Below are 27,767 nucleotides of genomic sequence, written 5' to 3' on the forward strand. Positions count from 1 at the left end.
ATGTAGCGACAAGGGCAATTTCTAGCCCAACTCAATCAACCAACTAATTGTGCGTATGCCTTCCATTAGGTTTAAAATGAGTACCACCACGTAGATTAATATTGTTGGTGACATTTTCGAATAAAAACTTTTTCAGCTTAATTTTGCTCTTGATCATAATATATCAAAAAGTTGTGCTTGCTAGAACTGTAAATATGTTTTTTATTCCAGTCAAAAGCAATTTTTGCATAATAGTTAATGGTTTTGAGTTAATTTTAAAATTTAATTATGTAAAATAACGACATATAAATACCGCTTATCTCTACAAATATCGTTGTATGTCTTCCATCTCTAACATTAGATCGCGTATATTTATATTTTAGTCGATGGAGCAGATGTGCTGCTTTTTGTACATCTCAAAGTGTTTTGATTTCTCCTAAGTGCTAACCTTTGCTTTGAATTGTTTTTGTTTTCTCCGTGTTGGACGCTTTTGAAAACCATTTTTATACCCTGAACAGAAGTTTGCCACTAAATTTATAAGACCCTGAAGGAAACGTCAGACAACTTATAATATAAATAAGTATATATATATATCTTTATATATAAAATGTACGTGTCACGTTATTTGTCCACGATGGACTAATAAACTGCTGAACTGCTTTTAAAATTTAGCACACTGTGTCCAGTTCGAACCAACTTAGAAGAAAAACAATTCATAAATAAAAAATACATTGAAAGTTCTATTAAATGGACGCTCTAAAACAGACAACTCTATTAACTATAAAGAATGGCTGGTAACCAAACATTGAGAAAGCAGCTTTAATTCGTTATTTTTCCCACTGATTCCAATTTCCCTTGGATTCTTATACCTGTATTTTCACTGTATTGAGTAGTTTATTACATGAATAATGGTGTAAAATGTATACCACCGCAACGCGTGGCTGGATCCCCTAGTATATACATATATGTACATACCATACAAACACAACGATCAAATACTTGTCCTTGTATGAAAAAACTATTTAATTATATTCGAATATTACCTGTGTCAACACTATAATCTCCGAATAAATTTTTAAGGTTAGACCAATATAGCATATAGTTGCTATTCAAACTGTCCGATCAGAATCAAGTTATGTATGTTATGGAATATTTTGTATTTTTAAAGGGTATTTTAGTTACGGTGTAACCGAAGCTAACTTTTTTTGTTTTACTTTGTATCTCCCTGCAACAATATCGGCAAATAAAGTTGCAACAAATAGCAAACGAATAAAAAATTAATAATTTTGACTTCCGGTAGAGGTTTATTTGACATGATTGCAGAACAGTATTAAATACCATAATGTAAATTTTTCATACTTTTACGATTTTAATTATCAAAACAACTTACGTTCAAAATGCTGCAGTATATGTATTTCAACAAGAAAAACTGTTTGAAAACATAAAACTATTGTAATAATAGTAGTATTAATCATATGTACATTATTTTGTGTAAATATATTTTTTTAATAATTACTGTAAAATCTCCGGGTAGAAATGTTTACATTGTATAACAATTTGCTTTAAAGTTCGGCTTATATAGTCTTCACATTGTGCTTTGTTCCGAATATTTTTCTTATTTAATTCATTAACATTCTTAATAATATTCGATTCACTTAGTCGAGAATACTTTTCCATTGACCATGAATCCTTCCGGTGAACGAGATTATAGATAGCAAAAAGTGTGCCCGCTTGAAGTTTTCTATCATGGTGGAACTAAAAGAGATATGTAATTAACAATATTAATTCTTTTATGAATTTATGGAAATTATGTACCAGAAATACAGCCAAGTGAGCCATGATTTTATTATTCATTATAATGTAATCACCATTCTCATCTTCAGCAGAAATATTGCCAATAATACAGAACGCTTGTTCTTTAACTTCCGACGAATGATCGGATTCTAGTAACTTATTAATAGCTTCGAGCACTTCACATGAATACGCTCTCATTATTATTTCAATATGATGAGTTTTACTCAATAAATTTCGTAACAGCCCTAATGTTTTCATCACAATTCTGGTATCGCTATCGTTCACCAATTCCAATATACGTTTGGTACCAAGCATATTGATAATATCAGTTTTCACATACATTTCGGACTGAAATGACATATTCATTAAAGCCCATATGCTATTTAATCTCAAGGAGGGATCTGCATGCATAGTATATTGGCACAATCTCTCAATAATGCCGGCGTTAATTATAGGTTCCTTGGATGGCGAAAATTCCAAAACTAGATTACAAATGGTCGAAGTAACAGCAACCAAAAATTCAATAGAAGTTTCTGTTGTAAATATAGCCATTAGAGGTTCCCAAATTGTGTAGTCCTGTAAATATTTACTTTTTACATTTATAATGTTGATATTCAAAATAGAGTTATCTACTTGAAATGTGGTGCGTAACTGTTGCACAGATCTGGACAGCGAGTGCAGACATCTAATTGCAGACAATTTTACCTTTTACAAAAAGGAATACAAAATATAGAAAAACTGATTATAAACTATAAACAGAAAAAATATGCAACACACCCGTGAGTTAGAATCTTTTAAGCCATTTAATATAGCATTTATCAGACCGTATGTGTCCATTAAACGCTTTCTTATCGCTTCATCATTCGCACCTAGAGACGCAAAACAACAGAGCGCCGCTTGTTTGACTCCAGGGTCTTGACTTTGCAATAAATCGGATAGTGACTTCAGCAAATGATTCGTAATCGCTGCGGTTCGTTGTAGTTCCGAATCAATCTAAAAAATAATGCAATGTTTATTCGGTATATATGCATCTAATTAATTTTGCACGCACCTCTATAAGATAGGCTAGGGTTTCTGAAGCAGACGCTATAATTGAATGATCAAAACTTTCGGCACATAAACGTGCTAAGGTGGGAAGTGCTTTTTGCGATATTCTATTATCCGTAGAGGGCAGAGTACCCGACCTGTAAATATAGGTTAAGCATCTGGCCGCGATTAACTGTATTTCAGCAGGAAACAGTCTCGACGTTAGAGAATTCAGTATGTCTGGCAGAGATCTGCCTTGAAAACTGTCATATAGAAGAATATTATACAATGTCAAAAGTTTTAATATTAGAGCCATTTATAAGTGATTATGATCAGTGAAAGAGAGAGAAGGGGGAGTTGGGGGATAATTACTCCCGGGCCTACAGTTCTCAGAACACCGGGCCTCTGCAAAAATGTTTTGCAATTCTTTTTTCTTCAACAATTCACTACAGACATCCCCCGGCCTCAGTTTTCTCTCTACGGCACTAATTATGATAACAACCTTATAACACAAATATTGTCTGCGACCGATCGATTTGAATAGCACATGCAGGATAAACAACGCAGCGCCGGTATTTGTATATCTTCGTTGTCATAGCAAATCATACGAGATAATATTTGCAACGTTCCCGCATGCAGAAGTCGCAGTTGATCCTCATTTGTCTGACACACCGAAACAAGTATGCTGGTTATGCATATTTGTGTTTTTAATGAGCTCCCCGCAGAAGCGAGACCTAAAAGTACATTTATCAATAGAAATATACATATAACTAGTATATACATACATATATTTAAAGATTGCACTTACGCAAAAAATGTTTTAAAACATCTGTGTTGGCAAGAAAGTTTTCCTTGGGAGCGCATGTATGCCCAAATATTGACCGCAATGTGCTGAGACACGTTTCAACGCATTTTTTACTATTATCCTTTGACATAATTTCTTTTAACAAATATGGTACGATATTATATTGTTTCACCAGACACTCAACTTGTTCCTCCGATCCTTTCGCCAATGAACCTGCAAAAAAACAAAACAAATACGATCCATAAATTCAATATGTGTTATTAATTCTTCAAAAATTCCACTTAATCATGTCATTACTTTGTATTCCCATTCATGAAATTCAGTCTTAATATTATCAGCGAATACAAACAACTCAACAAAAAAATTATCTAACAGAAGTTGTAAAATCCCGATATATATTAGTCAATTATTAGGTTCTTGGTAAATAATAATTTAAAAAAATCAGTAAGTTCGGTTGCACCGAAGCTACAATACCTTTCACAAATTAAAAAGATTCCTTACAAGAACCTGAATTTGATTATTTTGTTTTTATGCAGCTTATGCTATAGATGTCGAAGCAATTTTTTTGAGATCGTGATGATGCCTTATACAATGACCGTTCCCACGAATGTCGATCTAAGCAAACGGAACGGATCCGGATTTTATCCGGCCAAAGGCTGCCAACTGAGCATTAATTCTCGAAATTGTAATGCTTTCTGCCACAACAACAACAATTATAAATAGCAAATTTTCTTTAAGATAAAGTTTATCATACATTTGATTCCCGTCGTTCAGTTTGTGTGACAATTTTTTTGCTATAGTTATCCGATTTGAACAATTTCTTTGGAGATTGCACCAATGCCTAGACAATTTTCTTTGCAAAAGTCCTTTAATATATCTCGTCCAATGAAAAAGTTTTCCATACAAGCACTTGATTCCGATCGTTCAGTTTGTATGGAAGCTATATGCTACAGTTCACCTACTATACTACAAATTTTCATAAATACGTACTTTTTATTAACAAATTGTGCGTAAACAAACATTTCAATTTTCCAGATTTTAAGAAATTAAGAATTATAGGAAAGATATATAGTATATCTTTTTAATAATATCCAAGTTACTCAGTTGCGGCTTTAAATCTATAGTTTGCCAAATTACTAAACACGTCCATACAAATAAACGCACACAAAAATTTACCGCATTTTCACAAATTAATTTGGAAACAGTTTCACTTTACCTAATATGACCAGCGCATCCATTTTTCGATCTGGGCTTTGAACTTGGTCGATGCAAGTGTGGAGTATGATAGGCACCAAGTCATGCGAGATGAGTGCACCTTTCTGTTTGTTGCTACCAATAACTGCATCTTTAATTTTTATCAATGCCTCTCTGCAGTTAACACCATCACCATTCGAGATAACATATTTAAGTTCTTCCCAATTTGCTTCCTGAGCTAGAGTCCACATTTTATGTATTATTTAACAAAAAAGCTTTCCCAAATACCATCCCGAAGTATATGATATAAATCCAATTAACATGTCAATGCTGCTTCTTCCACAAAATTAGTTCAAAATAGACAAGTAATTTATAAACATATTTACAAATAAGTTGAAACTAGCTAGACTCACTGTCAGCTGTGTTAGCAGCTCCTCTACCGGGGTTAGCAGTATGCAATAAGAGCTATTTGCCATAGTCTAGCTATGCCAATTAGAACTAAACCTTGTTGGAGTCCTTCATCCTACAAATACTCGTTTATGTTAAAAGAAAGGGCTCATTATCTGTAGTTTTGTATCCTGAATAATCAGAAAATGTTTTTTGTTTGCAGGCAATTGGTTTAGAATAAAGGTCGAACAAGGTCAATTCAAATCGGTACATTTGGCTGTTTTGTAATATTTATTAAAAGGCTTATATTTTGTACGAGTGTAATGTACAATGTAATGTAATGTGTAACGGTAAACCATGACCTGTAATGACGCTTAGTATATTGTCTGGCGTTTTTTTTTTTTGATAAGTTGCATTTTGCAGCTGCTCTGAGAAATAGACTATTATTGATCATTTGAAACGTTTGAAAATCGAAAGTTGTGCTAAAAAGTTATTGATTTTAGTCTGGAGTTTTAATTGTACAATTAACTAATCGAAAATGAGAAGAGGAATACGCTCTACTACAGAAAAACGAACTCTTTGGAGACGGGAATAGTCCTGCTCAAATCGTGGAAACATAGAAATGTTCGAAAAAAATAGTATATAATGCTAATACATCAATCAATTCGGATTGAAAGACAAAAACAAAAAATAAAACATAAAACCACTTCCAAAGTTGATAGAATAATTGTGAGAAAGTGCAAAGTTGATCCATTTTAGCCTCCTGCGCCATTATGGCCGAACTTAATGAAGCATCTGGCTTAAACATGTCCAGCGGGTAGAAGACGCCTCAATGACACTCACCTCTACGACTCATCAACAAAAAAACACTTCTAAAAACAAAAATATAAATGTGCGGATTGCTTTCGCCAAGACTCGTGGTGATGGAAATTTTTGGAAAAGAGAATAATGGAGCGGTGAAACAAAAGTAAATCGAATTGGACCGATGGTAAAACGTTTGTTCATCGTCCGAAAGTCCAATCCATAAGCCCAAGATACACCAAAAAAATGGTAAAATATGATGGTATGAAGTGGTATCATGTTGAAAAATCGGAGACATACAAAAAATTATTAACATGGTAATGAGTGATATAGTAATTTATTGTACATTATTTCATATAAAAGTTTCCTTTTTACAGAATTCCGGAAGAATGTTATTTCTGTGTGGAACTGAAATCGGCGAAGGTTGGGCAAAAAAAATTTCAAAGAGAAATATGTAAGTTTATTTAATTTAGTCTTTTTTTAGTATTTTTTATCATATCTAAAACAAGTTTCTAAAAAGAAGTATAAAACATTTTGTCATAAAAATGTTCCAAAAACACGGTTTCAAAAAGAATTTTATAAGTATGCTATTTATCTGTTCATAAATGAATACGTACTTGTATATATGTATGTATATATTTTACTGTTCATGTTTTATTTTGAAATCTGCATCAGTATATGTACATATGTACATACATATGTATTTATTAGCTAATCATGCTTTCACCAGTCGAGATAAGACAAGAACTACATTGCTTCTCTTGTTAATGAATTTATTTTCTTTGTGCACATGTTACTAACGTCTGAGAACCAGTTCTGACGTATGTACATTCATATATTGTAAAATAAATTGTAGAGGCAATAAAATTCATCTTTGCATAAATTCATATGGATACATGTACATATGTATATTAGGGTAATGCTATGAAAAATACGTTCTCAGAAACCTTTATGAAAATATCTCCAAAAAGAGCTCCTAATTGTAACGGTGGTGCTCCGCTTTTAGTTACAAGAAAAAACATATACATGGTATATAGTATGTATGTATATACAGTCATGGACAGAGAAATAGCACATTTTGAGAATGTAATAAAAATACGTGTATTTTCGATATAAACAAAAAACAAATTTTATTTTTTCATTAGCATCACATAAAGTAAGAAATAAGTGAGTTATTTGCAAAAAATTAAAAAGTTTTGGACACAGAAATAGCACAGTAGGCCGGTTCTGCGTTTAAGCACTTAAAACGTTAGTATTTTGTTGTGTACCCACAATTTTTCAAAATTGCTTGGCATCGTCTGGTCAAGCTCTCCAATAATATCTGACACCTCCTTTGTTGGAATGCGTACCATGCCTCCTTGATTTCAGTACAAGATTCTGTCGAATTTTTGAAATTTTTCTTGGCAATCTGTATCTTAATGTCGTTCTGTAAACTTTCAATTTTTTGCATCGGGACTTTGGGCTGGCTACCTCGGGACGTCAATACTTTCTTCAGTGAGCCAGTTCTTCACACTTTTAGCTGCGTGCTTTGGATAATTGTCATGCATAAAATCCAATTCACTGGCATCGATTCCAAATCGAATAGTTCTATGGTATTTTTGAGAATTTTTAGATATGCAAATTGGTCCATTCTACCATCTATCCTTACCAGTGGTTCAACACCGTACTAGGAAAACGTTCCCCAGGCCATTACGCTACCTCCGCCGTTAGTTATGTGGAGTTATACGCCTGACAACTGGGACGATGGAGAAATGGTTTTCCATCCAATCCGATACGGTTCACCTTAGTCTCATCACTCCACAGAACCCTTTTCCAAAATTTAATGTCCTTTTCTTCTTTGAGTTGGATTTTTGCTTTTTTTGTAAGGATCAAATATTACAATCCTTTTTTCTAGAAGACAGTGCATATCTCTACCCATTTTCAAAATATGTTAATTATACTCTCGCAACAATGTTGCTAAGGAGAGTATTATAGTTTTGTTCACATAACGGTTGTTTGTAAGTCCTAAAACTAAAAGAGTCAGATATAGGGTTATATATACCAAAGTGATCAGGGTGACGAGTAGAGTCGAAATCCGGATGTCTGTCTGTCCGTCCGTTCGTCTGTCCGTCCGTCCGTCTGTCCGTCCGTCCGTCCGTGCAAGCTGTAACTTGAGTAAAAATTGAGATATCATGATGAAACTTGGTACACGTATTTCTTGGCTCGATAAGAAGGTTAAGTTCGAAGATGGGCAAAATCGGCCTACTGCCACGCCCACAAAATGGCGGAAACCGAAAACCTACAAAGTGTCTTAACTAAGCCATAAATAAAGATAATAAAGTGAAATTTGGCACAAGGGATCGCATTAGGGAGGGGCATATTTGGGCGCAATTTTATTGGAAAAGTGGGCGTGGCCCCGCCCCCTACTAAGTTTTTTGTACGTATCTCGGAAACTACTATAGCTATATCAACTAAACTCTATAGAGTCATTTCCTTCAGGCATTTCCATATACAGTTCAAAAATGGAAGAAATCGGATAATAACCACGCCCACCTCCCATACAAAGGTTATGTTGAAAATCACTAAAAGTGCGTTAACCGACTAACAAAAAACGTCAGAAACACTAAATTTTACGGAAGAAATTGCAGAAGGAAGCTGCACCCAGGCTTTTTTTAAAAATTGAAAATGGGCGTGGCCTCGCCCACTTATGGACCAAAAACCATATCTCAGGAACTATCTAGACCGATTTCAACGAAATTCGGTATATAATATTTTCTTAACACCCTGATGACATGTACGAAATATGGGTGAAATCGGTTAACAACCACGCCTTCTTCCAATATAACGCTATTTTGAATTCCATCTGATGCCTTCTCTGTACAATATATAGTACATTAGGAACCAATGATGATAGCGGAATAAAACTTTACACAAATACGGTATTTGAAAAATATGTAAATGACTGATAATGAAATCTCGATTATCACTTTATAATGCGAGAGTATAAAATGTTCGGTGACACTCGAACTTAGCCCTTCCTTACTTGTTTTTTATAGTTATTGTTAAAACAGCGTATTTTTTGCACGATTGCTTATTAATAATGAAATAACTAAAAGTGTGCATAACTAATCAAACTTCGTTACTGTCCGAGTAAAACAACAAAAAAAATATCAACAAAAAAGTAGACGTGATAACGTCATACGCTTACCGTTATAAGTTGTGGAAGTCATGCCATACACTATCATGAAAATTGTTAAGATTCACTTACTTGATAAAACTGAAAACTTATTTTAATAACTTATTTTGAAATTGTGCTATTTCTCTGTCCATGACTATATATATATATCTTTTTTAATTATAAGAGACCATTTAGTACAGCTATAAATTACCTACAAATCTATGAGTTTTCCGATTTGACTCTTTTTCAATTCAACCGTTAGCGCGAGAGACTTTTGTGTAGAGTTTTCAATTTCGATGAAACAAAATATTTTTTCAAGTAGTATGAATTGATGTGTGTAAAGGAATATCTCGTATACGTTTAACTAAATCGAAAAATTATACTTAATTAATTATTGGTAATTATTCCGATTTAAAATGATATTTGTTTTTATTGAAATATGAAGTTCGTAATAAAAAAATTCTTTAAAATAATCAAACTTCAACCATTAATATCTCTTAAACGGTTAGGTTTACGAAAAAATCGTATGAGATCTTTTTTGTACAGCTTTTAAGCTCCTAAAAATAAAACGAGATACCCTTTCTAGTAGTATGAAGCGAGCTCGTACTAGTCGAAAAATAATTCGTTCTCTAATCCACCCTCTTGAATACATAAATTTCTACACTCATACTCAAGTGAGTATCGGGAATACTTCATTAACCTCTCTCATCTCCCGCTTATATGGAAGACAAGTAAATATTTTTTCCTAGGTTGGTACAACTGTCCTTAATTATGATGCCAAAAATTAGCGAGATTTGTCAACCAGTGTGTTATGTTCTTTGAGGATTTAACGTAAAGCTGCTGTTTTATTTACGGATGCCGCCACAGTGTTAACGGTGAGTGGTAAAAAACGCGCCGCTAAATGCTTTTATTTAGGTATGCCACTAAGCTTGTAGTAAATCCTAACATGGAATGACAATTTATTAAGAAAAAACTCTGATTTAAAAAAACAGGGTGTTTCTTTTAGGAAACTTTGTATAGAAGAAAAAAGCGGAGTTAACTTTAAGGACGACCCACAAGACAAATACAAATATGCATTTGATGTGATAATCTGGAATCATTCTCCGCAAAGATTGATTTTTTGTAATTTTTTAAAAGGCATTTAATTTTATAAAAAAAAGAAAAATAATGCACATTTACGAAATCAATGCACTTAAATAATTGGCTATTCATTTAGAAAAATATGGGATCCCTTAATACCGTAGCCGATCTTCAGAAAGACCTTCGAATTTTATAAAAAAAGAAAAATAATGCACATTTACGAAATCAATGCACTTAAATAATTGGCTATTCATTTAGAAAAATATGGGATCCCTTAATACCGTAGCCGATCTTCAGAAAGACCTTCGAAAAACCAAAAAAAATTAGTGATCGAAGAAGTAGTAAAAATTTTGATTTTTGATAAAATAGGGGCTTTAAAGAAAGACTTCAGCGTGGCTTAAATAATCGAAATTATTATTGAAATTTTTATTATTTCGATCATTACTTGACAAGTATATCTAAAAAGGTCGTATGAAAATGTCAGATCGATCACCGATTCTGAAAACAGCGATTCGAGAATAAAATAAAATAAGTGTTGAAAGACAATTACATCAAGTTAAAAAAATCTTAGAAAAACGCTCATATGTACATACATATATTCGAAACTATTTGGCGTATCAACTTCAAATTCAAATATAACTTCTAATAAAGTATTTAACCTAGAAAAATATGCATTTTTAGCTATGTACATATATAATTAGTTTGCTTAGTAAAAAGTTCCAATCTTATAACTTCATTGTAGTTCCATAACTGTTTATCAGGATAGTACCTCAGAACTTATTATCTTAAACTCATAGTAAAAGCTATAGCCAAAGTTTAAATATTTAAATTTGAATTAAGAAGTATCCATAAACTTTCTGCAAACAAATATACGTACATACATATGTACATATGCATATATGTTTGTTAAGAATAAAATTTATAGTTAATGTTTATTATGCATATGATAACATTTTTTTGTTTTCTTTTCACTTTCTCATTTGGAGCGCTACATGTGTCGTTCTCAGCACTTCATCCAAAATTTCCCTGTGGTTTATGTTTGAATGTATATATGTTTGTATGTATATATATACACTAGTGCTGGATACTCATTTCTAAATTTGTGTATTGTCGTTGCGATAGTAAATTTACAAATAACAAACAAGTTGTTCGTTTAGGTGGGAATGCTCGTAGTGCAATGATGGCGGTATCGCCGCTGTCGCATTTTATTGTTATTGAATACATGTCCCCACCCCATGCATATGTGAATGTGTGTATGTATAGTTCAGTATGTGTTTCTGTACGTAAAGCTTTAACATTTACTCGCGTTCCCCTAATAATAACCACTTTTAGGGAGCGTAAAATTTCCGCAAAACGAAATTGTGCGCACAATCCAGTACGGGCCGACCACGATAACATTCGCCTTGGATGCTGCTCTTTCATAGTACTTTTTAACGTTGATTCTTAAAGTGCGCAACGGTAGCAACGGTCACACAACACAGTTATTGACACAACAAAATCAGCATTAATTTAATGTTTTTTTTTCGCATTTGAAGTATTCATTTAATTAATAAATATGAGTTTCCTGAAAGCATCGGCAATGTCAAGGCACTGCATTTTTCTTAGAGGTAAATAATTATGTCGCTAATTCCGACAGGCTAATGAGTGATATAAATATAGAAAAAAGTGAGTTTAAATATATGAAAAAAACTCGCGTGAAAAGTGTTTTGTCAAAATCGATGAAATTCATACATATGTATATGTATGAGTACCATACATACATATGTACATACATATATAGTAAAATGATTGCCCTATTTCGCATTCCCACCATATTTATTGTATCCTCGTTTTCGCAGGTTTTGCATATCCTAGAAATTATGCTACCCTGGCGGAACCTGCAGCCCCAGCTGTTAAAACGCAAACAATACCAGGTCCTAAATCACTGGAATTGAAGGGTAAATTGAGCGCTGTACAAGTAAGTCTGAAAATGCTTATTATAAACAAATTTGGTACTCCACTTGCCACTTAATAATCATTCAATTTGATGAGTTCTGATGTATATATGCTCATACATATTCCATGCACACAATATACAAAAATTTGAGTATACATACATACTAGTGGATCCGGCCACGCGTTGCTGTGGTATACATTTAATATTATAAACTATTCAATATAGTGAAAATTTTACTTACGAAAAAAGGCGAAAACGTTTTTGTCGATATAAGAATCCAAGAAATTGTACCTGAGGTTTAATTTTGAATATGTTAATACAAATAAATTTCATTGGAAAAAATAATCTGTCCAGTTAATAGAGTTGTGGGACAGGCCAATGGAGATGTCCGCTTAATAGAGTGTCCATTTACTATAGCTTTAACCTGTATTTTTTATTTAAGAATTGTTTTTACTATCCTATCTTCTATGTTGGTTCGAACTGAACACAGTGTGCTAAATTTTGCTGAAATCGGTTCAGTAGTTTAGGAGTGCATTGCGGACAAACAACGTGACATGTAATTTTAATATATAAAAATGTATTTCGTTTGTGTGAAGGCAAAAAATGTGTGTAAGTGCACTAATTCATTAAGGGGTCACTTTAAATGCAGGTACTCAAGCAAATATGTATTTCGCTTTAATTGATTTTCATTAATTATTGGCGGGGAGAACGTATTATAACTGTGAAAAAATATAAAAGTAATCTTTAAGGTAGTTTGTCGTTTCTTTTTTGAACGAAAAATAGAAACAATAATTGACAATATTAGATAAAAAACGGGCACTGGTCTTTCTGTCCGCTTAATAGATTTCAAACAATGTTGGGACTTACCAATCTACATGCTTAATGGAGATGTTCACTTAAGCGTTCGTTTAATAAAACTTTCACAATATACATATATGTATGTATGTATATAAATAAATTAATAATAAAATAATAGGGTATATTAAATTTGAAGTTTGTAATTCCCAGAAGGAAACTGAGTTGTTTTAGCCATGGCTGTCTATATGTACTTTAATACCCGAATAGGTCGTTTAGTTTTTGAGATACCGCTCTGAAATTTTGTAGATGTAATTTTTTCTCAAAGTATCTGCTCATTTGTCAGAACTGCCGATATCGGATCAATATAGCATAGAGCTGCCATACAAATGAAAAGGAATTTGGTGTGGATTATTGTCCAAGGCAATGTTACAATATTCGACAACATTTTTTAGTTCGGATAGCAAATAGCTGCCATACAAACTTTTACGATCAAGTTTAAGTTCTTGTACATACATATGTATATGAATTTCATTATTTGTTAAGGGTATTGTAGCTTCGGTACAACCAAAGCTAACGATTTTTCTTCTTATTATTAATTTTGTTAAGATATATCATATAGTCACTTAAAGTTTCTCATAATAGGTATAAGGGATAAGATTAAACTATATTTCGGTTTCTCTTCCATAAGCTCTGTTTCGATACTTTTATTGATGTTTGACTTATTTTTTGTAAAGTTTAATATACTAACGACATTCAAAACCTTCTTTTTTGTCATTTTAAACATTTTTAAACTTTTGAGTTCATTAAATTTCATTCTAAATCGTAAAATATTTATAAGAAGTTTTTCAAATAATTCGTGTTTTCCGAGTGCCGAGAAGTGTGAAACCTCTGAATAGATCTTATTTCAAAAAGAACCTCCATACCTATATATTGCAACCGTTATTGTTATTATTATTTGCATGAACAACTTCCCCTTGTTTGCGTAGGCAATTATGTAAATTCATAGATAATTTTTACATTTAAAAACAACTGTTTTCGAAAACCAAACAGTATAAATAACTGGTTCAGTATAACTTTTATAACCTTTAGAGCAGTGGCGCTCAACGCAATAAAAATTAAAACACGCGTGTTTGACTGATAATTCTGCTACTGCGAAAAATATCACACGCACACGAAAGCGGCTGAACACGTACGCTAGGTACATACGAAAATCTATAGCAATGTTTGTGCGGCGCATACGTAAAATGTAGTAGTATTGAGGCGTGCGCACCACTGCTTTAGAGTGATATTTAATTAGTACTCGTTAGTTAGATAATTAAACCGATCGTTATTTGTCATGTTTCTAAATTATTTCATTACTGACAGGGATGGACATCATATTCAGATAGTACAGCATTGCCAATCATATCTATATCCGCTTTGAAGCCCGTCTATATTTTTTTCAATTCTGATATATGTTAACCATATTTTCTTAAAATGAAATAGTTCATAACACAAAGAAGTAGGAAGAATATGTTGATAAATCGTTGGAGCCTATTTTGTGACGTATATGTAAAGTGAGTGGAGTGGATATTTCAGAAAAAATGTCTCCATAAACCCCAGTTTCGACACCAAGAAAAATAGGGTATAGTTATAAATTTCTTTAAAAGTTCTGACCTATTAGTATCAGATACACAAACAATATGTTTTAATGAAGTAAATATTTCTACACTATTCAACAAAATATCTTTATGTTCTTCTTCAGAATGCCGAAACTGTTCAGCTTTTCGCTGACTTTGAAAAATCTATTGGAAACTATCTGGTTGATGTCGATGGCAATGCTTTGCTCGATGTCTATACACAAATTTCATCAATGCCATTGGGTTACAATCATCCCCGCCTCTTGAATGTCTTCCAAAATGATAAAAATTTAAAAAGTGAGTATCAAACGTACAAATACCTGCTATTATCGATGATGTTTAAGCAAGTTAAATAAAATTTTACTAAGTAAATCGTGATAAGCGGACAACTGCCTCCACTTATCGCACTTATCTCAGAATAGTTTTTGATAATGCATTCATGACTTTAAATTATGCTTATTTTATTTTTAGATTATTTATTTGTATTATTGAATGGAAATGAATGTTTTTTCAAGTTATAAAAAATCAACAAAAAACAAGTAGGGAAGGGCTAAGTACGGGTATAATAAGGTTTATTGCCGGGGTAATACTTTCAGATACATAAGGCTTGTTCGTTATATGGGGTCTACGGTGAGTTTTTACCAGATTTTATTCATTCTGTGCACAAAAATGCACCGTTATTAGTTATTAAGATAACTCACATTTTGGCCGATATATGCGGTATAAAGTCATCGCGAAGTTCGAAAATTTTTATATTAGGTATATATATTTTAGATACACAGATATACTACTATCAAGAAAGGATTCTCTCAAGAGAATTATACATGCAAAGTTTTGTTCCGTTAAATACATTGTATATAGGAAAGTGAAGAAATCAAATGGAATTTAAAATTGTGTTATATAAGAAGTAGGCGTGGTTGTAGTCTGATTTCAACCGTTTCCGCACTGTGATATAAGAATGTTGCATATTTAATTTGATTTAAATCGGTCGAGCGGTTAACGAGATCTGGGATTTAACCTAATATGGGCGGTGCTACGCCCATTACCAAACTTTGAGTGCGGTTCCTGTAAAGATGTCTCAAAGCATCTCGGAGGTAAAAGTTACCTTGTCCTAGTTATTGACAGTAGGGGTTTTCATAGAACTTAGGTATACAATTTTCCATGAAAAAAACGGGGAAAACTGTTGGATTTATGTTTCAGTAATTTGGATCTCTCAATCAACGAAACTCTTGCTTTCACAACTGTGGATAAATATCACCCGCCTAAGTCAAATTATAGATGTTTTAGCCAACTGAGACTCGAATGCAAGAAATTAAGTGCAATATGCTACAAGTCATACATTAATAAAGTGGAAAATCTAGTCTCTTCAAACAAAAATGAATTCTGGAGGTTTGTCAAGAACAAAAGGGGTACCGACATGGGAGTCCCAGCTACCATGACATGGAATGATCTAACCGCTCACTCGGGTGAGGAGATTAGTAATATCTTCGCATCTTACTTCAAAGACACCTATACAATGAGCCCCAGCGGAGTTGGTCATCATCAATCTGCTGACATTGTGGGAAACGTGGAGCTAAATGAATTTGATGCTAACTTCAATGAAGTTTTTAAGCAGCTGTTGGCTCTGGATCCAAAAAAAAGGAGCAAGACCTGATGGTCTGCCTAATATATTTCTACGCAACTGTGCTGTCGGGCTCTGTGAACCTATCACGCCTATATTCAGTAAGTCTTTTTATCACGGAACCTTTCTATCGGCGTGGAAATCGTCGTTCATCAGTCCCATCCACAAAAATGGCCCAAGATCTGACGTTACCAATTATAGACCTGTATGTATCCAATCTGCATTAGCAAAACTGTTTGAGAAAATTGTCTTGCCTCAGTTGATATCATCATTCCGAAATATCTTTTCTCCTAAGCAGCACGGATTTGTTGGTGGCAGATCCACTACAACAAACTTATATACCTATGTCAACTACATCTTGAAGGCCATGGACAGTGGTATTCCAGTTCATTCAATATATACGGACTTTAGCAAGGCATTCGACAAAGTGGACCATGAGACTCTTATGATGAAGCTAGAAAATTATGGAGTGAATTGCAATGCACTACGCTGGATCAGATCGTACCTAACAGGAAGAAGGTTACAAGTAAGAATCGATGGACACATTTCAGATGAGTATGATGTCACATCTGGTGTTCTCCAGGGATCCCACCTTGGACCCATACTCTTCAACATATTTGTGAATGACATTGGGAGGAAACTGCAGTCTGAGTACTTATTATACGCTGACGATTTACAAATTTTTCGTAGAATTTTCACCGTTTCTGATATTCACATCTTACAAAACGATATAGATGAGCTGTATAACTGGTGTAAGATAAATAAACTTGTTTTGAATGTGAAAAAATGCGCAGTGATGTCCTTCACCCGTGCGCATACGCAGGTACCTTTAACCTACACGTTGAACGACCAAAGACTCACGGAAGTTGAAGACATCAGAGACCTGGGTATAACTATTGACAGAAGACTAAATTTCAAGAAACACATCGATAACATTACTTCGCAGGCATACAAAGTACTAGGGTTGATTAATCGGATGTGTAGGGAATTTGAGAACAATTGCTCGTTAACCTGCCTATTCTCAGCAATAGTGCTACCTATTCTAGAATATGGAACAGTGATTTGGTCCCCATTCACGGACTCAATGATCAACAGAGTAGAGAGAATCCAGCACAAGTTCTGCAAAGCGCTGCTATTTCATAACAGACACAGAAACGATATCAATTCAACTGAAGACGTCCGAAGAATCCTGAAAATAAATGACCTGAAATCTCGACGGCAGGTAGCAGACCTCATCTTCTTATTCAAAATCCTCAATGGATTAATTAATGCCCCAGAAATCCTTGCAGACTTTGAAATCGTACCAAATGAGCTTAACCTTAGACAGATGAGGATCCTGAAAACTTGCAGATCGAACAAAAACTATGTCATCAATGGCCCAAAGGAAAGAATCTGTAGATTGGTAAACTCTTTGCACGGTGACATCAACTTCTTCAGCGGGTCTCTACAGAACCTCAGAAAGATCGTTAAAAAAGCTTTATTAAAATACTAGCATACGAACTAGGTCACGAGTTTAATTCCTAATTTTATATGTTTATGCCTGTTGTCTTATTTAGCATTATAATTGTTATTAGATGTATAGTGCCGCTTGGCGTTAAATAAATAAATAAAAAAAAAAAAATTAAAGACAACATAATCAGTGTATTCTAAGCTACAGGAATTTAAAATTGAAAAATTGGTTATTGTAAACAAATATAAGAATTTGGATGGTACTGCAGAAAGAGCAAAAAAGCGGCTATGTTTAAAGATGCTAATGGGAAAATAACTTAGGACTTTTCTCGCCCGGCTTCACATTTTGAAGAAATGTGGGGAAACTGGTTTTAAAATTGAAATGCTCAAAGATGAGGACGATGAGATGAAACATATGAGCGAAAAGAGGAAGATCAAAAACCAAATCTAACTGGGGAAGAAGAAGATTACGCAGATGAGGGCGAGCAGGTAACAAGTATGGTACGAAAAGATGCCAAAATGGAAAATCAGGCCTTCCAAAATTCTCAATAAACAAACTGATAAATTGATGACTACGAGCATATATCTGACCGTGTCCATTGCCCCAAAGGATTATCCACCAATTGCATTGGAGTTGTAAACGCGGTGTGAAGATACGACGACCGGCTGCTTATGTTGTCATAGATATAACACAGGACTTTGATCGACCTGCTGAAGAGCCAACTGACGATGTGAAATTTAAGGTCTAGTAGTATAACAGCAAAAGATGACTTGGATGATTCTGGTACCCCAATCAAAAAAAGCGTTCCCGCCCTGATGCTGATGGAGGATGAAAAGTAAAAAAAAACATCGATATTACGAACTGAAAAGAACTAAATTTAAGAAAGTTAAATTTGTTAAACATGCATTTATATACTTATATAGCATATTTTCTTAAAATAATTATATACCGAAAGATTAAGAGGGAAGCGAGACGTATTTGCAGAAAAAAACGAGAGAGGCGGAAATACGTGAAGCTGGCCGACAGGGGTAATGCTTAAAAATTCTACGAAAAGATGCGGCGACTAACAGAGGGTTTCAAGACCCGATTACTCATGTAGAACTCCCAGAGGTCATCTAATGACTGATGAACTGATAAGGAGCATGCATCAGCTTCTTTGTGGAATATGGTCGGACGAAAGCATGCCCGACGATTGGAATTTAAGTGCGCCAATTACCTTGGGATAAGCCTCCTCAACATCGCATACAAGTTTCTATCAAACGTATTGTGTGAAAGATTGAGGACCTCCTTATCAGCGTGGCTTTAGGCCTAGAAAACCAAAATTGACCAGATATTCACCATCAATCAAATCTTGAAAAATACCCGTGAAAAGAGAATCGACACACTACCTCTTCGTCGATTTTAAAGCTGACTTTGACAGCACGAAAAGAAACTGACTTTCTGCCGCGATGTCTGAATTTGGCATCCCAAAACTAATATGGCTGTGTAAACTGACATTGAGCAATATCAAAAGCTGTCCGGATCGAGAAGGACCTCTCCGAGCCGTTCGATACCAAACGAGGTTTCAGACAAGACGACTCTCTTTCGTGCGACTTCTTCAATCTGTTGCTGGAGAAAATAATTCAAACTGAGGAACTAAATAGAGAAGGTACCATCTTCTTCAAGAGCATGTAGCTGCTGGCCTCAACAACCGCGTCGTTGGTTCTGCTTCCTCGAGAATGGATAAGGAAGCGAAGCAAATGGGTCTGGTAGTGCACGAGGGCAAGTCGAAATATCTCTTGTCATCAAACAAACAGTCGTCGTAAAATTCGTATATAATTTCGACTATCTTGGAACCAGTGTTAACAGCAACTTCGGACTGAGTAGGCATTTGAAAAGTATATTCCTCTCTCGACGAACAAACACCAAACTCTATTAGTAACTTATCGACAGGAATACGTTCTGCTATATAGTGGACAATATCTGAAGAATCGACGTTACTATATGGTGCAGAGGCATGGACGATGACAACATCTGATGAGTCGACGTTTCGAGTTTTTGAGAGAAAGGTTCTGCGGAAGGTTTATGGTTTTTTGGGCATTGGTCACCGCGAATATCGCATTAGATGGAACGATGAGCTGTACAAGATATACGACAACACTGACATAGTTCAGCGAATTAAAAGACACCGCCTACGCTGAACGAAAACACTCCAGCTCTGAAAGTTTTCGACGCAGTACCCCCAGGGGGAAGCAGAGGAAGATCTCGACTCCGTTAGAAACACCAGATGAAGAAGGACTTGGCTTCGCTTGGAATTAATATAATAACTTTCTCTCCTCAGTATGTTCAAATATCTTTGAACATGCTTATCATTAACAATGCTAAGACAGAATAAACTGTATATAATACATACATAAACAAACATTGTCAGTGTAAAACTTTTCTGGTTTCTCAGTGAAAAACTGTGACAAGTGATTTTTACAGGCTTCTCTTGAAGCCAACTTTACTCCATTAAGGGAGGAAACAAATGGTAGTTAGATTGGGCCAAGGCTATATGGCGGATGCATTAAAACTTCCTAGCCAAGCTCTCCCAGTTTTGCCGAGTCTAGCGTTGTCCTGATGGAAGGTGACGCCCTTTCTGTTGATCAGTTCTGGCCGTTTTTTTTATTGCTTGCTTAAATCTCATCGGTTGTTGACAGCAAAATATCGAATAAATCGTTCGACCAGGCTGGAGCAGCTCATAGTGGATGATTCTTTTCCAATCCCACCAAACATTCAGCATAACCTTTCGAGGCGTCAATCCTGGCTTTGCGACCATTTGTTGAGCTTCATCAAGCTTGGACCATGAACTTTTTCGCACATTATTGTCGTATTTGATCGTGTGCTGTTACCATGTTAATTCGGTTCATTAAATTTTTCACAGTCAATTCATGTGGTACCCATACATCGAACTTATTTTTGTAGCCAGCCTTTTTTAAATGGTTCAGAACCGTTTGATGATGAATGTTAAGTTCTTTAGCGATGTCATGGCTACTTCTGTGACGGTCCTGGTCAATCTTTTCCATAATTTTCCCTTCGATCTTCGTTTACACTCTCAGCTACGACTCCAATATTTTCTCCACTGCGTGCTGGACGTGGTCTATTCGATCGAATATATTTTCACGTGTGTCTGTTAAAAATAGGCTATTAAAAACAGTACCTCTATTTGGATCACCTGCTACTGTTATCAAAAATGGATTCTCTCCTAATTTCAATTATATATTTCATAGACCGATATTTTCGGTAGGAAGTAGTAGTAGCTCTGTAGCAATACGATGCAAAAGTATAAAAATACGTTATACCCGAACTTTGCCCTTTCTTACTCGTTCATTAAAATGTTTTCTTTCTTTTGGTTGGCCACGCCCACTTTTCAAAATTTTTTTCCTACATTTCTATATAGGTTTTTGGTTAATGGCGTTTTGTGAGTATGGCAGTGGGCCGGTTACGTTCGATCCATCTACGAACTCATAATTTTATTTTAACTAAGGAACCCGCATACCAAATTTCATCAAGATATCTCAATTACACCTTGCACCGACGGACGGACGAACAGACAGACAGTCACCCGGATTTCAACTTTTCTCGTCATCCTGATCATTTAATAATCTTAATCTACGTAAAATCGTTAGGTGAACAAAACTATTATACTCTGTACACAGCCGTAGGAGCATCTTCGTTGAGTTCACACAGACTTGTCTAAAGTTTTATTCCGATATACAGTGTAATCCATTTATAATGGACTCGCTTAAGATGGAAACTCTGTTATTATGTACCTCTTTGTCAAGTCCCAGTTCAAACATATGTAAAAAACTCGGTTAAAATAGACTCGGTTATAATGGACTCCGGTTATAATAGACAATAAAATCGGATTTTGTCCATTATAACCGAAGCTTTCAAAATCAAATTTCAAAACAAAGTTGGCAATCAGTTGGCAAAAAGCAAAATTTTGTACTTCCCCGAATTCGATCAAGAGACACAATCAGTCTCTGCAGCAGAAAATGTTCTGTTTTTCTTGGAAATAAGTCAAAGAAGGCAAACAACTTCTGCGGTGGGCTGAAAGCTATAATCGAAATTGAAGGAGGAACTTCCCAAGCTGACATTTGCTTGAACAAAAACCTAAAAAAACAGACTGTTTCGAACATATAGATTAATCGGGAAAAAATTAAAAATGATTGGAAAGTCAACGACAAGAGAAAAAAAATAAGATTTGCGACACATCCTCAAGTTGATGAATTACTGTTTAAATGGTTTCAGCAGAAAAGGGCCAATAATTTTCCAGTAAGTGGTCCAATGCTAATGATGAAAGCCAATGAATTCGGAGAAGCTGTCGGTGCTAATTTTAAATGCAGTTCCGGATGGCTAGACAGATTTAAAAAGAGGCATAATATTTGCTTCGGCAAAATTTGTGGTGATTCGGCTTCTGTGGACCAAAGTGTTACAAATGACTGGCTATTACAAACCTGGCCTACAATAAGTAACAATTATGTCATGGACAACGTTTTTAACGTGGACGAAACGGGAATTTTCTATAAGATGCTGCCTGACAAAACACATAAGATCAAAGGTGAAACATACAGTGGTGGAAAAATGTCTATCGAAGAATAACTGCCTTGATTTGTGCTAATGCATCGGGCACGGTAAAACGGAAATTATTGGTTATTGGTAAGTTTTAAATACAATTTAATACAATCCGCTGTTTCTGAACAATGCCTGCTTTCAAGAAAATATAACAACCCCAGATGCTTTAAAAACGTTCAAACGTTGCTGGTAGATTATTGTGCTAACAACAAATCCTGGATGACTTCTCAGACCTTTACTGACTATTTAAAGAAATGGGATTGTGAACTTATAAAAGCCAAGACTAAAATTTTGCTATTAGTAGATAATTGCCCTGCTCATCCTCAAGTTCATCTTCACAACATTAAACCACATTTTCTTCCGCCTAATACTACATCGGTTCTTCAGCCTATGGATCAAGACGTCATTAATAGCTTGAAACAATCTTATAAAAAGCAGCTTCTGATGAAAATTATGGACCTTCCTTAAGAAGCAAACCCGACAAAAGCTGTGAGGCTTTTAGATGCTGTCAATATGTTATCTGTTGCATGGGAAAGTGTCTATAAGGAAACCATAAGAAACTGTATTCGACATGCTGGTCTGGTAAAAGACATTCCTGATGGATTAGATTTCGCCCCGGAGGACTATGAACCTTTAAGCAAAATTATCGAAATTAATAACGTAGTGGTTTTAAGCAAGTTTGATGAATATTCAAGGATTGACGAGAATATTATAGCCACAGAAGAACACTCAGACAATGACTTAATTCAAGACTTTCTGCAAGAGCTGCTTGAAGAAGACTCCGGTGATGAAGATTTAGTTCAGCCCGAAACTATAATAAAAATAGAAGACGCTACGAATTATTCTAGGAAACTGAAGCTATATTTTCAACAAAAAGAGAATAGTTCAGATGCAATCAATTTGCTCAATAAACTCGAAATCAAACTATAAAAAGATTTTGCCAATAAGGCATTCATCCAAAAGAAAATCACTGACTTTTTTCAAAAGACTTAATTAAACTTATTATTTTCTTAATTTTATATTTTTATTCATAAACTTTTTTGCTTTAATAAAAAAACACATTGAATTTACTTTTTGAGTTAAAAATTTTATATTCTGATTAGATGGACACTCGGTTATAATGGACAATTTGACATGGTCCCGTGGAGTCCATTATAACCGGATTACACTGTATTATATTATAATCCTATTCGTACATTTTCACACTGTTGGAAGAATTAGAAGATATGTACATTAAATATAATAAATTCGCTATATTACTAATAGTTTTGTATCTTATTGAGTGCTTAGTTACGGGACATTAAAGGTTTTGTAGGCGTGGCAATCATTCGATTACGCCTATCTGCAATACCAAAATCCTTATGGGGGCCAGAAATCTGTGTACTCAGTTCAATCCAGATATCCCAATTTTTCTTTAAATCAGGCCGCTATGTAAGTCGCTGTTGATAGTCCTCCTTTTTCGATGGTAGCCAATTAAAATTATTCCATGCGTATTGCTAAATACAGACGTCATAATCTTGCTAGCCGATTGTTACATTTGAAGTGAGCTCATGAATGATATGATGTACATGTTCAGTTAATATCTTTTTATCTTTTAACTATTTGTATAATGTGAATAAGCAAGCTTAAGCCAGCGTAAGCAATTGTCCAAATACATAATATAAATTGTATTTTGCAACTATAATGTACTTTACATCAAGTTTCGTTAAGTTTTCTCAAACGTCATTTACTTTAGGAAAATGCAAAACTGGTCGCATTTTCCGTACGGAATCAGCTGTTTTCGCTTTTTGTCAACGGATACAACATTTTTATACTCTCGCAACAAAGTTGCTAAGGAGAGTATTATAGTTTTGTTCACATAACGGTTGTTTGTAAGTCCTAAAACTATATTGAGTCAGATATAGGGTTATATATACCAAAGTGATCAGGGTGACGAGTAGAGTTGAAATCCGGATGTCTGTCCCTCCGTCTGTCCGTATGTCCGTCCGTCCGTCCGTCCGAGCAAGCTGTAACTTGAGTAAAAATTGAGATATCATGATGAAACTTGGTACACGTATTTCTTGGCACCATAAGAAGGTTAAGTTCGAATATGGGCAAAATCGGCCCACTGCCACGCCCACAAAATGGCGAAAACCGAAAACCTATAAAGTGTCATAACTAAGCCATAAATAAAGATATTCAAGTGAAATTTGGCACAAAGGATCGCATAGGGAGGGGCATATTTGGACGTATTTTTTTTGGAAAAGTGGGCGTGGCCGCTCCCTACTAAGTTTTTTGTACATATCTCGGAAACTACTATAGCTATATCAACTAAACTCTATAGAGTCATTTCCTTCAGGCATTTCCATATACAGTTCAAAAATGGAAGAAATCGGATAATAACCACGCCCACCTCCCAAGCAAAGGTTATGTTGAAAATCACTAAAAGTGCGTTAACCGACTAACAAAAAACGTCAGAAACACTAAATTTTACGGAAGAAATGGCAGAAGGAAGCTGCACCCAGGCGTTTTTTTGAAAATTGAAAATGGGCGTGGCGTCGTCAACTTATGGGCCAGAAACCATACCTCAGGAACTACTACACCGATTTCAATGAAATTCGATATATAATATTTTCTTCACACCCTGATGGCATGTACGAAATATGGGTGAAATCGGTTCACAACCACGCCTTCTTCCAATATAACGCTATTTTCAATTTCATCTGATGCCTTCCCTGTATAATATATACATTAGGAACCAATGATGATAGCGGAATAAAACTTTACACAAATACGGTATTTGAAAAATATATAAATGACGGATAATGAAATCTCGATTATCACTTTATCAAGCGAGAGTATAAAATGTTCGGTGACACCCGAACTTAGCCCTTCCTTACTCGTTTTATTTGAAAATGGAGGACGACAAATGTTTTATACAGAATTTAATCGAAAATATTGAAAAAATTAAATGTTTGTACGAAAAACAAGATGCCTTCTATTTCAATCGCGTGTATATAAAAAAATGTTGTGGTCAATCCTCTTAATTTCTAGGAATAATACAAAAAAACCATCCTTCTTCCTCTTTCTGTTTATTTCTCTCACTTATCATGACCGAACTCTTTTTTTTTAATTTCACAAAATTTTGTTAATATGCACATTCCGTCTAAAACAGAAGTAAGCATTTTAATTGTTTTAAATATTTTAATTTTCTATTCATTTCTGTATTGCAAAACCCAAACGAAATATTTTTTACTCACACTTTTCTCTTTTACGGTCATCAAAAATTATTTTGTGGACGTTTCTGATGTTTTCGTCGTAACAACTCTGTTATTAACTCAATGTAGTCAAACCTTTCCGCTGAAAGTTTTCTCCAAGCTGAGAATTATTCTTTCGAATTTTATTTTGATATTTTTAAGCCTTGTGTACTATTTTGTAAATCTTACTTATCTAATTAAATATACATATGTGTATGTACTGCACACCACATGGGGTTGTTTTTAATTATACAATGCTATACATTTGTTATTATATTGTTTATGCTGTATGGTTTGGGTTGTTTTCAAGTGCATACATATGTGACTTTGTAATCAATTGCCCAAACATAAGTAAATATGTTTATATTATTGCATATTTTATTTGTTGAGTGCATGCGTATTGCATATAAATGCAAACATGTCTTATATAAGTAAGTTAACACAACAAATATTTATTTCAACATAACAACATTCATTGCAACAATGTCGCAAAATTAATTGCAACATTGTTAAAGTTGAACTACATACAGACATTTTTTAAAACAAACATCCGCTGCAACTCCTAGAATCGATCGACATTATTGCTGATCATTGAAAATAAACAATCATCAACTTCAATATATTGTGAATTCTGCTGACCATTCAACATCCGCTAAACTCTGCCGTTAATGCAAATTCGAGTTACCCGTGCAAAAAATCATTTAATAAAATTTGTACGCAAAAGCAGTATAAACTAACCCAATTCTTCGATTCCTACCCAAAGGACCCTCCAGGATAAAAGGGTAAACCCAGCTACTGGTTTTCAAAAAAAGTAATAATAATAAATAAAAACAAGTAAGGAAGGGCTAAGTTCGGGTGTCACCGAACATTTTATACTCTCGCATGATAAAGTGATAATCGAGATTTCATTAGCCGTCATTTACATATTTTTCAAACACCGTATTTGTGTAAAGTTTCATTCCGCTATCATTATTGGTTCCTAATGTATATACAGAGAAGGCATCAGATGGAATTGAAAATAGCGTTATATTGGAAGAAGGCGTGGTTGTGAACCGATTTCACCCATATTTTGTACATGTCATCAGGGTGTTCAGAAAATATTATATATCGAATTTCATTGAAATCGGTGTAGTAGTTCCTGAGGTATGGTTTCTGGCCCATAAGTTGACGACGCCACGCCCATTTTCAATTTTTAAAAAACGCCTGGGTGCAGCTTCCTTCTGCCATTTCTTCCGTAAAATTTAGTGTTTCTGACGTTTTTTGTTAGTCGTATATGGAAATGCCTGAAGGAAACGACTCTATACAGTTTGGTTGACATAGCTATAGTAGTTTCCGAGATATGTACAAAAAACTTAGTAGTGGGCGCGGCCACGCCCACTTTTCCAAAAAAATTACATCCAAATATGCCCCTCCCTAATGCGATCCTTTGTGCCAAATTTCACTTTAATATCTTTATTTATGGCTTAGGTATGACACTTTATGGGTTTTCGGTTTTCGCCATTTTGTGGGCGTGGCAGTGGGCCGATTTTGCCCATCTTCGATCATAACCTTCTTATGGAGCCAAGAAATACGTGTACCAAGTTTAACATGATATCTCAATTTTTACTCAAGTCACAGCTTGCACGGACGGACGGACAGACGGACAGACAGACAGACAGACATCCGGATTTCAACTCTACTCGTTGCCCTGATCACTTTGGTATATATAACCCTATATCTGACTCAATATAGTTTTAGGACTTACAAACAACCGTTATGTGAACAAAACTATAATACTCTCCTTAGCAACTTCGTTGCGAGAGTATAATAATGTTTTAAATTATTGATTGATTGATTAAGGCGAATCAGTTATAAACTTAAGGAAGTTAGAATACTTCAATTAAGTTAACAAAATGGTCAATCCAAACAATTTGATTAGACCTCCAATACTTAATCTTGAAGAAAATCCCCAACGGCAAAGACAGACACAGAGACAAGTGACATATCAAAATAATAGAAATATGACCCAACCTGGCGATTTAACAAATACCATTCGGCAAGTTTTATGTGAATAATTACCAATTTTGTTGCAACAGATTCAAACTCAAACATTTGATTTTACTAATGTAGAGTGTCAAAGAATTTACCTAGAGCACCAAGGTAATTTAGGAGAATTAGACAAAGTGGCCGATATAGTAAAAAGTCTAAGGCAATTTTCCGGTGACCCAGCCGAGTTTGGAAAAAAGTGTAAACAGAATTTTAAAAACATGCGAACACACAGTTGGTACGGCAAAGTACTTTGATATTTT

General features: G+C 34.6%; 2 protein-coding genes across 2 annotated transcripts in view; one reads left to right on the forward strand and one right to left on the reverse strand.

Annotated features, from left to right (window-relative positions):
* Window positions 1–1,263: 1,263 nt before the first annotated feature.
* On the reverse strand, window positions 1,264–5,128 carry LOC126762295 (armadillo repeat-containing protein 8-like). The gene is made up of 8 exons (XM_050478968.1): window positions 4,821–5,128; window positions 3,608–3,817; window positions 3,302–3,533; window positions 2,825–3,062; window positions 2,551–2,766; window positions 2,407–2,478; window positions 1,795–2,349; window positions 1,264–1,734 (listed from the first exon to the last, which is right to left on the reverse strand). The coding sequence occupies exons 1-8, from the start codon at window positions 5,047–5,049 to the stop codon at window positions 1,492–1,494; spliced, it is 1,995 nt and encodes a 664-aa protein (XP_050334925.1). The 5' UTR covers window positions 5,050–5,128; the 3' UTR covers window positions 1,264–1,491.
* A 6,473-nt stretch (window positions 5,129–11,601) lies between these two features.
* Window positions 11,602–27,767, forward strand: part of LOC126762322 (4-aminobutyrate aminotransferase, mitochondrial-like) — a 41,598-nt gene continuing 25,432 nt past the window's right edge. The window contains exons 1-3 of the mRNA XM_050479016.1: window positions 11,602–11,830; window positions 12,062–12,180; window positions 14,702–14,873. Of these exons, the coding sequence (XP_050334973.1) occupies window positions 11,779–11,830; window positions 12,062–12,180; window positions 14,702–14,873 (343 nt within the window). The 5' untranslated portion in view covers window positions 11,602–11,778. The remainder of the gene's footprint in view (window positions 11,831–12,061; window positions 12,181–14,701; window positions 14,874–27,767) is intronic.

This window comes from Bactrocera neohumeralis, chromosome 6 (assembly GCF_024586455.1).
Source record: "Bactrocera neohumeralis isolate Rockhampton chromosome 6, APGP_CSIRO_Bneo_wtdbg2-racon-allhic-juicebox.fasta_v2, whole genome shotgun sequence".
NCBI lineage: Eukaryota > Metazoa > Arthropoda > Insecta > Diptera > Tephritidae > Bactrocera > Bactrocera neohumeralis.